This window comes from Trachymyrmex septentrionalis, unplaced genomic scaffold (genome assembly GCF_001594115.1).
Source record: "Trachymyrmex septentrionalis isolate Tsep2-gDNA-1 unplaced genomic scaffold, Tsep1.0 scaffold101, whole genome shotgun sequence".
In the NCBI taxonomy this organism is placed as follows: Eukaryota; Metazoa; Arthropoda; class Insecta; order Hymenoptera; family Formicidae; genus Trachymyrmex; species Trachymyrmex septentrionalis.
In genome coordinates this window covers 1,512,709-1,529,242 of record NW_017304136.1, presented here as the reverse complement: position 1 = coordinate 1,529,242, position 16,534 = coordinate 1,512,709, and the positions used below count along the sequence as shown (strand labels likewise).

The 16,534-nt window shown below is 33.3% G+C and overlaps 3 protein-coding genes across 7 annotated transcripts in view; all 3 read right to left on the bottom strand.

Moving 5' to 3' along the window:
- Nucleotides 1–1,062, bottom strand: part of LOC108756433 (max dimerization protein 4-like) — a 40,842-nt gene extending 39,780 nt beyond the window's left edge. The window contains exon 1 of one of the 5 annotated variants that reach the window (XM_018500292.1): nucleotides 1,058–1,062. The gene's annotated coding sequence lies outside the window, so the exon portion shown is untranslated. Of the gene's footprint in view, nucleotides 1–123; nucleotides 334–1,057 lie in introns of those variants that run through there. The other 4 variants (XM_018500258.1, XM_018500241.1, XM_018500251.1 and 1 more) reach the window with 4 other exon arrangements.
- Nucleotides 1,063–1,853: 791 nt separating this feature from the next.
- Nucleotides 1,854–3,830, bottom strand: LOC108756429 (DALR anticodon-binding domain-containing protein 3). Its single transcript, XM_018500225.1, has 5 exons — nucleotides 3,534–3,830; nucleotides 2,713–3,346; nucleotides 2,361–2,494; nucleotides 2,053–2,220; nucleotides 1,854–1,973 (listed from the first exon to the last, which is right to left on the bottom strand). Exons 1-5 carry the CDS (start codon nucleotides 3,795–3,797, stop codon nucleotides 1,854–1,856), a joined length of 1,320 nt encoding a protein of 439 aa, XP_018355727.1. The 5' UTR covers nucleotides 3,798–3,830.
- Nucleotides 3,831–4,699: 869 nt separating this feature from the next.
- Nucleotides 4,700–15,511, bottom strand: LOC108756392 (protein FAM160B1-like). Its single transcript, XM_018500155.1, has 7 exons — nucleotides 15,286–15,511; nucleotides 13,116–13,520; nucleotides 7,268–7,897; nucleotides 6,503–6,953; nucleotides 5,924–6,287; nucleotides 5,224–5,724; nucleotides 4,700–4,939 (listed from the first exon to the last, which is right to left on the bottom strand). Exons 1-7 carry the CDS (start codon nucleotides 15,394–15,396, stop codon nucleotides 4,840–4,842), a joined length of 2,562 nt encoding a protein of 853 aa, XP_018355657.1. The 5' UTR covers nucleotides 15,397–15,511; the 3' UTR covers nucleotides 4,700–4,839.
- Between the last annotated feature and the right edge of the window lie 1,023 nt (nucleotides 15,512–16,534).

Here is a 16,534-nt window from a genome sequence, read left to right as displayed (position 1 = left end):
TCTCTCTCTCTCTCTCTCTCTCTCTCTCTCTCTCTCTCTCTCTACACATAGGTTTCCCACAAGGGGGGAGGGGCGCACAACGGTGGCGGGGTGGGAGCAAGCTGATCGGACAACGAACAATACCGTACGCGAATGGAGAACGGAGCAAACGGCCACGGCGACGAAAAACGAGCGACGATTAAAATAACGACTACGACGTCGATTCGTGGACGATACGCGGACGCGGACGAATAATATGAACGAACGTACAAACGACCGAGCCGAGCGAGCGGGCGAGCGACAGCTTGACACCTCCGCGCTTCGCGAGCACTCGCACGCATTTATCGATGTCAAACGCTCACCTCGGCGGCAGCAGCGCTCCGCTTGACGGCGGCGGCGCGCGCGCTTACAGCCGCAGCGATTGGCCGGCGCAGCGCGCTTGCCGCCGCGTTCGGCCAATTGTCCTTGCCGTAACATACCTCACCGCGATAGTCGCGTGCCGCCACCAACACCCGCCGGCTGTCACGTGAATCTCATGCCCGAAAACAAAACAAACAGCTGGCCGCCCAGCGTCGCCGCTGTCGTCGTCCTCCAGCGGGCCGAGCCGACCGAACGGCCGAGCGAGTGCAGCTGAACGGACCCGAACCAACCCGAGCGAGCCCGAACGCGCCCGACTCCGTTCAACTCCGCTCCACTGCAACGCACCGCGCAGTTGCTCCATAGCCCCATTCTTTCAGCGAATTTCAGCGAATTTCAGCGCGTTCAATTGAGAGAATATTGAAATACAAATGAATACGTGGAAATTAGAAGAAAACATTGTTCATGTCTATCAATGCAGAGATGCATTATTCTTTACGCATCATACACTTATTTATGCCCAAACTCAGTATAATTGAGAATGGATTAAAATGAATTTAAATTTTTATGCGTATTTTTTAAGCCTATTGAATCCAATTGAATAAAAAAAGAACTTTTTTTTTTATTCAACTGGATTCGATTGAATTCAACTAGATTCAAAAACTTTGGATTGAAAAACTTGTACATCTTTTGTCAAAATTTTGAATTGAACATTATACACGATGCACACAGAAAAAGTTAATATCATTTCTATATTGAAAGGCATAAAAAAGGGCTTCGTACAATTCCTGTAAATGTATAAAAATGCATTCGGATTGAAAAGGATTTATTTTAACGTTTAGAGGAATATGTATTTCTAAACCCATCTTAATCCATTTCAATCCGTTCTCCGTTTATTGGAAATTCTACATATATATCAATAAATTTTCATTCTTAGAGTTAAAAAAAGATAAAAAGTTAATTGAACTGAGAGAGATTAAAATTAAATTACATTGGTAGAAATGAATATTAGATCTGGTTTCACCAGTGTAAGGTGACTTAAATTTAATCTCAATTTAACTTACTATTTATCTTTTTCTAATTCATATAATTAAAGAAAGATAAAGACTAAATTGAACCGAGATTAAAGTTAGCAATGTCTTATATTGGTGGACTGGGTCTTATATCCTTCTTGTTTACTGAATATTAAATAATAATAAGTAATGCATGTTATACATGAAATACAATACGTCGTAGATTAACTTTAATTTTGGTTTAATTTATTTTTTACGTATTTTTAATTTTTAGAGTTAAAAAAAGCTAGACGAAAAAAATAGCTACATTTAATCAAGATTAAAATAATTACTCTACATTGGTATAATAAATATGAGCATAAAAGATAAATAAAATAAAAATGCTACGATTTGAGAAAATATTTTCAAACATAAAAATGAAAAGACTACAGTTTTAATTACAAATGTAACAATTTTATTTATTAAACTAAATATAAAATTGAGTTTTTTTTCCATAAAATTATTTCACATTCGAGATACCGGCTTGATGCCCAAAATGTCCAGGGCGTTCTCAAAGATGACATACAATGCACGTAACATATACAATCTGGCAACCATCTTGGGAATCAAATGATTACCTCCTTCCTAAAATTTATAAAATAATAATTCGATGTAAAAAACTTGTAAAGTATAAAAGTTTTACAAGCATAAAGTTTTTTCTTACCGTCAAAATTCTGACTTTTCGATAGTAGACACTGAATTTTTGGCATAAACGTGATAAGAACAAGCACACAACTTGGGGATAAATATGAAAATTTGGTTCGCACTTCAGACAATCATTTATCATTTGTGGATATCCGAAGATAAAATTATATATCAATTCCCATTCTTCCTACAAACAAATCAATTTTTCTTTGTAAAAATGTCAAAATTTGGATGATTGGTGAATTTCATGGTTTTTTAAATATATAAATATTGCAAAATTAGAAAAATATAAAATAATGTGTAAAAAAGTCAAAGGACTATACTTACTTTTTCTTGCAATTGTGAGAAATCGACATTTTTTATATCTGGCAAACTAGGATAATCCCCACGCAATACCTTTTCGTTATGTTTTGTTATAATTGTAGCTATCCTGGCAGTATTGTACAATGCAAATGACGCACCTATGATAATTACAACGTTTTTACTTGATGCAATTTCTTATTTATCTCTTTCATGCATATTTATCAAACAAAATTGATAGTAGGATTAAACATTTTTCGAATATTTATAAAATCATTTTTAATAATGATATATTAAAATAATATTTATCAAAAAAATTTTTGTTTATTAACAATCAGTTTATTACTTTCAACAATCAATTTATTAATATAAAATATACCTCTGGTATTTGTAATGTTTCTGTCATCTTCAAAGTTATTATTGTTAATAATAACCGATCGACTTGGCTTCACAGCCATTAATTCGAAAATTATAATGGCATTGGCTAAATTGTGCAGAAATAAGTCTTTAGCATCATTCTTCTCATCCTCAATAAATTTGTGCTCACTCAATTCGGCCAATTGATTCATTTTGTTCTGTATATATTGTTCCCACGTAAGACATATTTCTTTTGAATTTGTTTGAGAATTCTTCACAACACCGCATATGTATTTCTTGTATCCTTCATCAATCAATCCCTCTGATTTGCTAGTAAATATGTATCTGTCAGCACAATTTATCTCAGTTGACAACATATGTCCATGTAGACTCAATACTTTGACAGCAATGTTTCTCATTAGACGCAACCTCTGAGTAGTAAGATCCGATTGTCCATCAGGCTGATACTTTAATATAAATGCTTTACCAGTCGACTTAGCTTTTCCAAATGTCATCCCACATTCGATAGCCATTCTTATACTGTTCGCAACAATATCTCCTCGATTTAGGAACAAGCAGATCCTTTCCTTTTGCAACATGCATCTTTGTATCCTTATTGGCCAATTACTGCTCTTTAATATTAGCTGATTGAAGATCTATTGAAATTTTACAATTTATAATTAAATAATACTTGATTATTAAATATCTATTTATAAAAACATTTTATAAAAGATAGATTTTCAACATTTTATATATGTGAAAGTACTGTTAACATAAATCTGTAGAGTTGGAGTAAGTTAGTCGTGATATAAACATTCTAATATTGACAATATTTATTCGTACCTCTTCAGCCACATCCGCGTCTGTATTGCCTTTCGTTGCACCATGTGCGTGTGCAAAATGTTGCAAAATGCTTGTACAACCCTTGGAGCAAGTCAAAAGAACTCTCCATGCTTTGAAATTGCACAGGAAATACAGTTCTCCATTTGCCAACAAATTCTCGCTATTTACTTTGATTACAGAAGAATTTTTATGCGTATCACCAGTAAAATGGAAGACAACGTTGTCGATAACAGATCTCGTGCAGAAACCAGCCCAGGTTTCCATTGAGTACTTTGACGCCGATATATGACGATTGGCAGCGAGTGACACTTGCTATCATATAAAGTTTTATATGCTATTCTTTGCTGCATTATATTACACTTTCTGCTCTCGAAATGAGATAATTATATAACTGAGCATTAGAAGAGAAAAAGAGGAAATATGAAAAGTGCAGCTGTCAAGAATATATCGCTATCATATGGTGTATGTAACATATGCTTTTAACTGTACTATGTTGTACTTTGTGCGTTTAAAACGAAATAAATATATTCAGATATTGAAAGAAAAAGAATTAAAGGTCAACAAAAAAAAAGATATTAAAAATATTAATAAAATAAATAGTCAATAAAATGAATAATATGTAAGTTCGTCTGTTTTAGCTGTATTTTCTAAGATTGCGAAAAAGGTTATGTTTTCACACGTAAATTTTGAAAGCAAAGAAAAAAACAAAAAGGAAAAATCTCGTATACGTGAATATTTTTTTATATCAAAAGTCTTAAGAAAATATGTAAGAAAATAGTCTTTTATTAATTCGGTAAACTTTGTATTTCTTAATAATAATATGTCCTACGCAGCATGAAATATATCATTTTTTTAAATATTTTATAAACATTTGTAAAACATTTCAAAATATTGCATTAAAACTTCACAGAAACATTTTAGGAATATTGTACAAATATTGTAAAAAGAATATTTCCAAAACTCTGATTTTCTACACACATTTATATTTTAGAAATATTTCTAAAATATTTTATGCTGTGTGGAATGCCTTGTAAATAATACAGATATAATATTTTATGACTTTGTTCATTAGGGTTTAATAAATAAAATAACTATGAAATCTGATTCTTGATAATAATAGTTTAATTAAATGTACGTCACATACTTACGTCGCATACTTAATTATAGATTTATATCTTACAAAGTCATCACAAAAAGTATTTGCTACTTAAAGTACAGATAGTTATATGATTTTAATATATTAATGTCTACAAATTATTCAAACATTGCCATTTTATTTAACAAATATCTCATATGCAGAAATTTGTTAAACAGAATGATGATATTTAACATATGCTATGCCTGCGAGTTCTTTGCATAATTCTTCCGTCACTACAGCACTTTCATATAGAATATTCTCCTTCTCCCTAAAACACAATTAGCAAAATGTGAAAAAAACAATTAATATGTAATAGTTAATATATATTATCTATCAAAAAAAGATCTAATAATACATATTGTTTAAAAAATAACTTTTTTGGATAATTAAATTAAATTTTATAGACATGAACCTTAAATATAGTAAAATATTATTTACATTTAAAAGGAGGTTATTTTGGCAGTTTTGTAACTTAATGAATTATGAATGTACTTAATATAAGAAAATGAAAAAAATATTAATTTATGATAAAATAGATCGGATTCCACGTACTCTTCTTGAAGACAATTACTCAGCAATCTCTGCCTCGTCTCCGCCAGTATTATCTTATTTTCTGGTGTCTTTGGTATTTCGCTAACGAGTTGCTTGACAACCTTCTGTAAGCACAAGAATAGACTCTTCGTGCCAGGTATCAGAGGTAACAGAGGATTTAGCAAAAACTCGTGCAGGTACGGATGCGGGAGTAGCGCCAATCTGAGGATCAACCCCATGACCTCTAAGTTAATTTCATACGTCTGTCTCGACATGTTACTAATTTTGTCAAAAAGCATGCTCAGGAATGGTCCCATATAGAATCTGCCCGAGCAATGATCAGCTTCCGGTCGCGAGTCGGAACTCGCGGAATCATCTACCATTACCGCTTCTAATGGCCACGCCATCAGAGCGCAGTCAGAAAGTGCTGAAGTGTACTGCTGCTCCCAAGCTGGCATATACTTCTCACAGTTATTAACGTCCGGATCTGTTTGCAAATAACGTGGCATCAACGACAGGAAACTGAAATGAAGATCATCTCGTTGTAACATTTGCGTCATTTTCGCATCCTTGTTCGTCGTTTATTTAATTCTCTGACGATAAAGAGCAACGCATCTTTGCATTTACACTTGAGCAATTGATATCCTCTTATTATAACAAAATTTTTTATTAATATAACATTTTTAATAAGCATACCAATTAATTAATTAATTGGTCTTACCAATTGATAACTCGATGGATATTACTCGGTGCCAAAGTGCGGCTGTGATTTTGCTCATAAGAAAGATCCAAAGTTCCTTTTTTGTCTTTCTCTCTTTCGTCTTCCTCGTCACTCCACGAAGTGATAGCACTATCAGCAGCGGTGTTATCATAATATGCTCGCGTGGACAGATAAATCAGTACGAGACAGTGCAATATGTGTTCGTTTCTTTTGTCTATGGCCTCCTCAAACAATTTCAACGTTTCTACCGTGAGATCGTTACTGTCTGTGAAACAGTTCTCTATCAATCTGTGCAACACCGGTGACGTCCACACGTTTGGTATTTCCGGATCTCTGTCTTGTCCGACTAACCAGTAACTCACCTCTGAAAAATTATTGAAACTTCAGATATATAGGATGAACCAATGACAAATATTTTCGAAGATTTGGGTGGAAAATGAATTATGTAGAAACTTGAAATACAAAAATTTGTTTAAGTTAAAAATAGTTAGATTTGATATATTGAATTTTGTAAAAAGATTTTCCAAATATTTGATTATTTCGTTCGTGAAATGATTTTACAGATTCCCGTACACGTACCTGTGCATAATATGGAGGAGGTAGTCACCTTCAAGCACTTGGCGACAAGGGCTGTGATAAGTATGACATGATGATCGGCCAGAGCAGGCGTCACTATCCTCTCAAAAAACATCACTCGAATGGTCCTCGCCAACGTCTCGGCAAGCTCCATCTGAGCTTCTCTGATCAGTCGATCACAATAGTCGTACCACATGAAGAACGCCGCTACTTGCCGGCAACCGGGGAATTTCTTTTCCTGAGTCCATAACGGCGAGTCCAGGCCCCACGTGACATCTACATTGTAGATATCCAAGTGATCTACGTGTGCTGGAATGGCATTAAACAAATTCTCCAGGCGAGTAGAGACTATTAATGGTAGTTCACTCCTGGCCACCGTTTGCGCGAACAAAGGATCCTTCAGAGATGCTAAGGCCATTATTCCCTCGCATGCTCGTATTCTCACGGTGTTGTCCTAGAATCGAGGACAGAATGATTAATTATTACATACATGTTACAGATACAATTAGCTGATTAGTCATTAATTGTTAATAAAAACAAAACGGTTTTATTAAAGTATCTAAAAATTTAATTAGACACAGATCTGAAAATAATTTTGTTGGATCCTCAAAATATTGTCATAATAATTTTTTGACATTCTAGCAACCATCTTAAGTGTCCTACATAATTATTTTAATATTCCAATGAAATTATTTTCAAAATCTATATCTAACTAAATTTTTAGATACTTTAGAAGTCGTCCTTTCTGAAAAAAGCAGCGTTCTTTACCGCGCTATTTAAGTAGCTCAGCAAGGCGTCCAATAGGAGGCATTTGGACTTTTCGGGCAGCTTCTTCGGCGATTTTAAACTCTGATTATCACTCGCCACGTAACCCGCGTCCTCATAGGCATTGCAATCAGTATCCAATCGCAAATCTCGCAAGTTTTGCAAATGTTCGTCAATTTTATTCCCCGAAGAATCGCCTCCATCCTTTTCTTCCCACTGTTCGCTGTTCTTCATGTTCAACAAGGGCGAATCGCAAACGGACTTTTGGGCCAGAGGACTCGATGATACGCTCTCTTCCCTCGAGGACACAGATTCGTTCGATCTCCTAGACAAATGTCCTGGATCTGACGCGGTCGTCTTGAAAACATGATTCGAACGTGGCAATTTCCGACGTTCCTTGTCAAAGAGGTTTGGGTTAATTAATGTGATCGCTTGTGTATCCAAAGGCTCGAACAAAGGGTTGGAATTGATCCTCTTTCTAGTCGGGACGTACGTCACCCTTTGAATCTCCGTTCTCTCGTTGTCTTTCTTGGTAGAATTGTTAGCTGTCTGCACAACTGGCGTATCATTGATGATATTGGTCAAATGGGGATATTTGCACGCCAAATAGCAAATTGTCAACAGAAACTGTATCTACAAACGAAAGGATTTATGGTAAATATTAGTATTTATAATTTAATAAATTAAGAATCAGTTTCATATTTGAAAATAAATATTTTTTTATAATTCCAATTTAAAAATATTTGAAACTTATTGATATAATGTTTTTTATTTTGATATCAATAAGCTTCATATGTGTCTCATCGATTACTTCAAATTTGATGTATATACCACATATGTTTTTTGGCAACAATTAATTTTTTTCGATTACGATAATAAAATCTAAAAATACAAATTTAAATCTACAAATTATAATTTCGTTACAATAATTAATTTTTATTTCTTCATTAAAGTAATGATAGTCATCATAAAGTGTGTTCAGAATAGCAAAATGAGTTACTATCTTTCTTTAGTGAAACATTCATATATATTCCTACACGCAATGAATAGAAAAGATATACACACAGAAAGAACGATTTTACTAAAAGATTTAAAATTTTGGGAACAGAATTGAAAATAACTTAGTTGGATCATAAAAATAATCACACACATGTTGGAAATTAAAAAATAACGAGCAATGCTATAAAAAATTTTGATATTTTAACAATTAACTTAAATTTCCAACAAAATTATTTTTACTTTCAGTCCTTTCAGATCTGCAAAATCTTTTTTTTTTTCGTGCAAGGGAAGAAGAAAAGAAAATGAAAATATGTAAAACTTTTCTCTTTCTCGAGGGATTTTAGGAAATTTTTTTTTGCTTTTAACATTCGCTACAAATTTAATTTTTTTCAATGTACTTATTTGTTTATTTGTAAAATAATATCTTTTCAGTGAAACTTTTATGGACATAGCAAACTTTGCTGTGGTAATATTGAATTTTACTGTTTAATATCGAATAATTACAACAGTAAAACTTGGGCGTTTTTATATAAGACCATGCATCAACAGCAATGATGTTTCTGCTGTAACAGCGAAAATTTCTTCTGCACAAATAAGTTATACATATCTTGAAATCGCATTTAAACACGATCGGTGGCGTGATACCGAACGCGATCGAGGCCAAACGAAATTAACCGAAGGTCCATTCTAAGCGCAACGTTTCTCGCGTCGGGAAACGTTAACGTGCGCGTAACGTCTCGCGATATTTTTTTTCTTGCCACGCGAAACAAAGATAATCAGTGAATTATTATACGAAAATAACATTTATCGTCGAGACACTCGTAGAACGAGAAGTGTGAATAATAGCAGGTATATGAACATATCGGGACATTTTGGAATCGTGAGATGTCGTGACGAAACGGATAACATTTTCCACTGGAAAAATTACAACACTAGTGCAGTTAAGTGCAAATCTATTCACATTATTTAATTTCAGTGTTAAAAAAGTAATTTAATCCTTTTAAGATTATGAGATTATCGTGACAACAAAAATATGTAATTAAAAATTTTTTTCCAACGTCACTTTGAAATTTAGAAAGTAAAATTTCATTCTTAAAGATTGAAAATTGAGCCACTCTTTTTCAAAACTAACTCAGTTTTCACTCTTTAGAGTAAGATTCTAAAAAATTTAGAGAGGTGATTAAATTATTTATTAACACTGAAAATAGAGGAATTGATTTGCATTTAATTGCACTCATTGTGCGTCAACGTGACGACAAATTTTCCCAATGGAAAATGCGAGGAGAGAAAGAAATTCGCCTTCTGCCATAGAAGGCAAATAAATGAACGAAAACGCGAAGATATCCCGGAATTTTGAAATTCCAAAGCGCCTCGATCGGTGGCGCGAAATCGAGCGCGACCGAAGAAGTACGGGACCAGCCGAAGGAGCTCGAAGATACATTCGAAATATATAATTGTTTCGCCGTTTCGCGCCAGCTGATGTGCGAGTGCCGTCGTGTGTGTGTGTGATCCGCGATCTGCCGTGTTTAAATTCTCACTCGCATACTCTTCAGGTATCACGTTATCCTTGTTTAATATTCAGTGAACAATAAAGATAAAACGATGGCAATCTGAACATAGCCTATATATAGTAGAGAAGAAATCAGAAAACAATCCCCGACCTACATCGGTTAGAAGATTTCCTTCTTCTTAAGCCTTTTGTAACGCCGGCAGTGTGGCATTCTTTCTCAAGAATTTTTGTTCCCTTGAGAGTCTCTTTCACCAACCTTGGTTAAGTTATCCGACCGTTACATGGTGCTCATTTAGGTCCACTTTCACAACTCACGGTTAACTCTTAACCGAAGTTCAGCTTATTCATTATTTCTTTCCAATTCTAGAATTGGAAAGAAATGAGAAACAAGTTAAACGTCGGTTAAAAGTTAACCGTCAGTTGTGAAACTGGGCCTAAGTAATTAATATCCATTTCCATCAACGTAGATTAACTTTAATCTCGGTTCAATTTATTCTTCGTCTTTTTCTAATCTTTAGAATTCGAAAAAGACGAAGAGTAAATTGAACCAAAATTAAAGTTAATCTACATCGATGGAAACAGGCATAATAAATGAGCCCTATGTAACCGTTGGTTAACTTAACCGATGTTGGTGGAAGAAATCCTAAGGCCTAATTTCACAATTCACGGACTTATTCATTATCTCTTTCCAATTTTAGAATTGGAAAAGGATGAGAAACAAGTTGAACCTCGGTTAAGAGTTAATCATGAGTTGTGTGGAACTGGGCCTAAGAGTCGATTGGATGGACTTCTTTCCCTCGGAAATTCATTTCTCAAGTTGTTTTTTCGCGTGGACCTATAATAGCGAATTCGATTGGACGCTCTAGTGCATATTAAAACTGTTTTACCCGGTTAGCCGGTCACAGAAAGATTGCAACGCCTTTTTTTCGATAGGTTTCGAAATGCAGCTTGCTTATCGGGCAATTGATTCTTATTTATGGATCTACAAACAAGAACCAATCGCTTGATGAGTAAGCTGCATTCCGAAATCCATCGAAGAAAAAGGGTTGCAATCTTTCTGTGACCGGCTGTACACTCTGATTTAATCTGCTTGTGTAAAAGTGAAATGCAAATATTTTGAATTATAAAATACATACTTTGCTTAACAGTACGATAAAGTGTATTAAGTATTTCATGATTTAATCAGTTTCCATCATATTTATAATAAATGTGTACCTTTATATCAATTCTAATTTGTGTACGATGGCTTTAATATGCACCAATACATCATTGAGTACATCCAATCGAATTTGTTATAAGATTCAATGTAATCTGAGATCCACGGAATAGAAAAAGACCGTTTTCATAGTCGGTTCTTACTTTAAGACCGTCTTAAGTAATGTCTTAAGATGCTAATACGGCCCTCTGGCCAGTATTCATAGTCGATTCTTATTTTAAGACCGTTTTAAGTAATGTCTTAAATCGCTAATGCGACCCTCTGATTGATTCATAACATTTTAAGACCGTACTTAAGACGATCTTAAATATAAGATGCGACTATGAATACCGGCCTCTGATTGGCTTATGACATCTTAAGACTGTATTTAAGACAATCTCAAATTAACAATTTTCAATATAAGAATCGACTATGAATACCGGCCTTAGATCGATTTCGGTTTCTTTTCCGCGTCGCTAGATGTTATCAGGAAAATCGTATATTAGACGAATACCCTACTAGAAAAAAATCACGTACTAATTTAGAATAATCTGTTATGTGATTTACTTATCTTAATTACGTGATTTTGTTATATAACTTTGTGGTGTGATTTTTGTCAGTAGGATAGGCTCGGATGAAGTGCTTCAAAGTTCAGAATCGTTCAGAATCAGAAGATTAATTAACTTTGCCATTGTATCGCAAAGCGACGCAAAGTCGATTGTAATTGAAAGAAAGTGAAGTTAGCTGGAAATCTTGGATTTTCAAAAATTTGTCGTTTTGCCTTTATTGAACATGCGCACATGAAAATCTCAGGACTGTGTGTTGCGATTTGCGAACTCTGAGTGTTGTCGCGAGTGTTGAGTGCAAGAAAAGTGTGTTGTGTATGTTTTACTGGTGCATCTCGATTCTACGGAGAAGGATAATTTTTTCACGCTAGACATATAAAAAAGATCCTGTGCCAACGAGGCTGGGACGGGATGCAACGGATCCAGTAAGTTATTTGCAGTTGATTACGTAAGTGAATATATCAATTTTTCAAATCAGTTGCATATTAATGTCAAGCACAACTGATAGATATCGATTGGAAACGACATGCAAATTGAGTAAAAAGTATCAATTAAGAAATATATAGGAAAATTGTTCTCCAAATGGAAAAAGAATAAAAGAAAATAACTATAACAGAAAATAATATGATGTTTTTAAAAAGTTATCAGATAACGAAAAAGAAAAATTTCTTTATTTCTCAAGAATTTTTCTATTTGTTTTAATTAAACAATTAAAAATTTGATTAAAATTCAAGTAAATCTTTCGTGGAGTTTTACAATTGATCTTTACCTGTGTGTGTGTGTATATAATTATTATCATGTAGAATAGAGGAAGTTTTTTCCAGATAATTTTGATTCCTTGAAATTGTAGATTATTTATTCTGATGACGAATTTTGAATAAATTCGAAAAGAATACAACTTTTTTCATGACCGTTCGGAAATTGTTTTATTTCTACATTTTCTTATGTTATTTTTCTTCTTAAAAACCGAATTATGATAATGATGTTATCATTCGAAAAATTAGTATATTGAATAAAGTAAATTGGTATAAAGAATAAAATCCTTATTCATTGTTATAAATCCTTATACATTGTTACGAAATCGCTGTCAGTTATGCTTTAATCATTTTAAAGTCACATTTAGATAAAAACTCTGAATTAATTCTTAAATAATTAAAGTATAATTGAATAAGGATTTTATTTTTTATGTCAATGTATCAATTTTTCCTTGAGTATAATATCATATGATAATTAATTCGGTTTTCATAAAGAAAAATACATTTAAAAATGTAGAGATAAAACAATCTCTGAACAGTCGCGAAAAAAGTTGTATCCTTCTTTTTTAATTGACTCAAAATTCATTAACAAAACAAGGAATCTATGCTTTCAAGGATTCACAGTTATCTGGAAAAAAGTTATCTATTTCCCTATTCTACATGATTAATAATTTTATACACACGCACGTAAATACATTATGAAGATACACAAAACATGTAGAAATAAAACGATCTCCAAACGATCATGAAAAAATGAAAATTACTCTTCTTTCATAAATATAAACTGCAATAAACTGCAGTGAATCGATTTCACTGTTAATTGTACCTCTTCAGCCTCGATTGGTGACGGTGGGTTGCCATTGCAAAGTGCCACTAATCGTTGTATTGGCGCATAGATAGATGTGTGATGCAGTAAAGGGTATATTGACCTGCCCAAAAATTTTCTCAGAAAGGCAAGGCACACTGTTCGCATACCAGGAGGTGTCTCTGCGCTAGCCAAAGTTGCCAGTAGATCTAAGAGTTTGTGCTGTAAAAGATATTCTAGACAAGGCCCCGGTTCATTCTCTTGTTTTTCTTCTTGTAATAAGATATCCAGTAATACATCTAGATGCCGGGGTATACTGGTGTTTTGTACAGGCACCTTGCAATCAGTCAGATGACTCACATAGAAGTTCATTAATTGTTTCCAGTGGTAGGTGAAATCTTGCAATGGTGTCGCTGGCGGGGCTATCTGGAAATATAAGTGTAAATATATACATATGTGTGTGTGTGTTTTTTGAATCAAGACGATAAAATGTAATTTATTACAAATTATAATTTATTATAGTAAGAGTAACTTATCATAGATATATATATTTTTTCAAAATAAGTTAAGTTAAAACATTGAGAAAAATGCAGTACTAAATTTTAATGAATACTTATTTGAATAAAATGCCTGCTGAACACTTATTTACAATAAATAAATGATTGTTAAATTTAATCGTTTTGTACCAAGTAAACATATGTATTTATATTTAGTAAATATTTAGTTGGTACTATTCAAATAAAATAATGTATTAAACTTTAGAATTTTTCGATGAAATATCAACGTTTTTTACTTACTGAAAGAAGTAAGCTAGCAAATTAGTAAATTATAAAGCTAGTAAATTATATAAAGAAAATGAAATAATCAAATATTTCATTACTACAAAGCATATTGAAAAAATAGAAAATTTTAAAATTCTATCTTTTATACAGGACATACAATATTCATCTAAAAAAAATAGCTCACAATAAAAAGTCATTTTTATTGTGATGATTTGTTTTATGTGAATCCTTTATATATTAAAAAAAATATATAAACGATCAATAATAACCGATCGATATTATTATTAAAGGTCTCGTGAGATGGTTTTGAAATTTGTGTAAGGTCACTGGTAAATTACATATCAACAATTAGGTACTGTAGTCGGGAATTATTCCTAAACAAAACATATATTAAAAAGGTCAAAGTGTAGTTTATGATTACGAAATTAATTCTTACTCGCATCAGATCAATTTGAGATCGAAGTTTTTAATTTTTCGTATGTTTTATTGCACAAAAAAATGGAAGAAATTAATTGCATATGAAAACAACGTTTTTATGTCAAATTATGCGTATTATTACCCGATAAACGTTATCGGTAATATAATTTCAAATTATTTGTCAATTTATTACGTGATCTAACGACGCGAATGTCCTTGTTTCGGATAGGAAAGGAAGAATTCTGTAAGCATTAGATATTTATTTTACATATATTCTATTTACTTCTTATTTTTCCGATACTTTTTTCATACATTTATTTTCATGTACTTGTATTTTTATAAGAATGTAGTTTTATATAAGAATATAGTTTTATGTGAATCACTGGAGGAATTGGAAAATATGTCAAGGTCTCTGGGAAGGATATAGTTCGTCTGAAAAATCTTAAGAGCAACATCTCCAACTGCGAAAATATTACAGGAATAAATCTATAAATGTGGAAGAAATTTATACATTTAAAATAGCTATAGTAGATGCGGAAAAATCTATATATTTAAAATAGTAATCGTTAATTTGAAAGGAAGGAGATAATATTCATTCATTATAAAAGCACACATGAATTTTAATAAATTCTATAGACTTAAAACTGTGTGTCAATCCACATATGCTATCTTGATATAAATCGACTTGTTATAAACTGCAGAAAAATTACAATACAAACGGCCTGTTCGTAAACACTCCTCTTTTCTGTCAATACCAATTACATTCAATTCGGTTTTCCAAAAGGATTGCAAGATTGAGCGAGATCTTTTTGACATCACTCGTATTCGGCCGTAAAGTGCATTAGGTTTCCCTCTCGTTGCGATAGGGAACTATTTAGCATATTTGTTATCGCGGAATACAAGGACAGAGCGCAACTGCGCGATTCGTAGCAGACGCTATCGTCGTCGTCGTCGTGGACGTCATCGTTGCCACCGACTGATTATTTACTCACCACGTCAATGGCATTCTTCAGGGCGATCTGAATGCCGCTGATCATGTTAACTCTCTCGCAGGGATACACTCGCGCACAACCCTTATTCTCATCCGTGTACTCGCGAGACATTCCCGCGTAGTATTGTCCAGTCGCGCCTCATCGTGCGGCGGAACAGATTTTTCCCTACAGCCTACAGCGGCTTTGCGCGACTTTGACGTGTCCCCCCACGATACCGGACGATCGAAGGTGCACCAGGTGGCGACACCAGGATCACATCATCACGTGTGCGCCTGTGCGAAAAGTACACCCGGCGTCGTAAACGAACACCAACAAACACATGAGGAATTTCGCGATGGTGTTGACGGTATGTACATACATACATACATGCATACGATTGGACGCGTTGATAATATATAGCTAACTCGTTGCGTTTACATTTTTTTGTAAACAAATCGCAAAATTATAAACTAAAAATAGTCTCACAAAATACTTTCTCAATTCTTCAGAATGAAATAACTCATTTTAAAAAATAAAAATTAAACCAGTCATAAAAAAGGGTACATGGTTCAATTTTCAATCTTTAAAAATAAAATTTCACTCTTCAAAGTGAAATTTATTCTGAAAGCTTTAGAGAGGTAGGTAATCGAAGAGGATCATTAGCTTAGTTGCTAAATGTATTGCCAAATGATTGCTTAACGAAAGTCGTGGGTTCGATTCCCTCATTTTAGACAATATGCTGAAAGACACAAAGGGCGATATTCTTAAGATTCTATTCTTTTTCTAAGACAATCTTAAGTAATGTCTTAAGATACAATCACCTGATTGGTTTATAACATTTTAAGACTATTCTTAAGACAGTCTTAAATATAAGAATCGGTTATGCGAATGCCATCCAAAGATGTCTTTTGGAATATGAATGTCTAATTAGCTAAGCTTTAAACCTTAAGAAACTGAGTTGAAACCAGTTGAATGAGAAGAATAACAGACTATACGGTATTCATACCTAGACCTTTCTTATTTTAAGACTTATTATTTTAAGACTCGTTCTTATTTTAAATAATATCTTAAGATGCTAAAACGGCCCTTTGGCTTATAACATCTTAGGATTGTACTTAAATATAAGAATCGACTATGAATACTGGCCTAAGAACATCTCTCAGAACATAAGACTATCTTGAAATGTGAGAACAAACTATGAATATCATATTGATTCATGATATCTTAAAACTATACTCAAGATGATCTTAAATATAAGAATCAACTATTA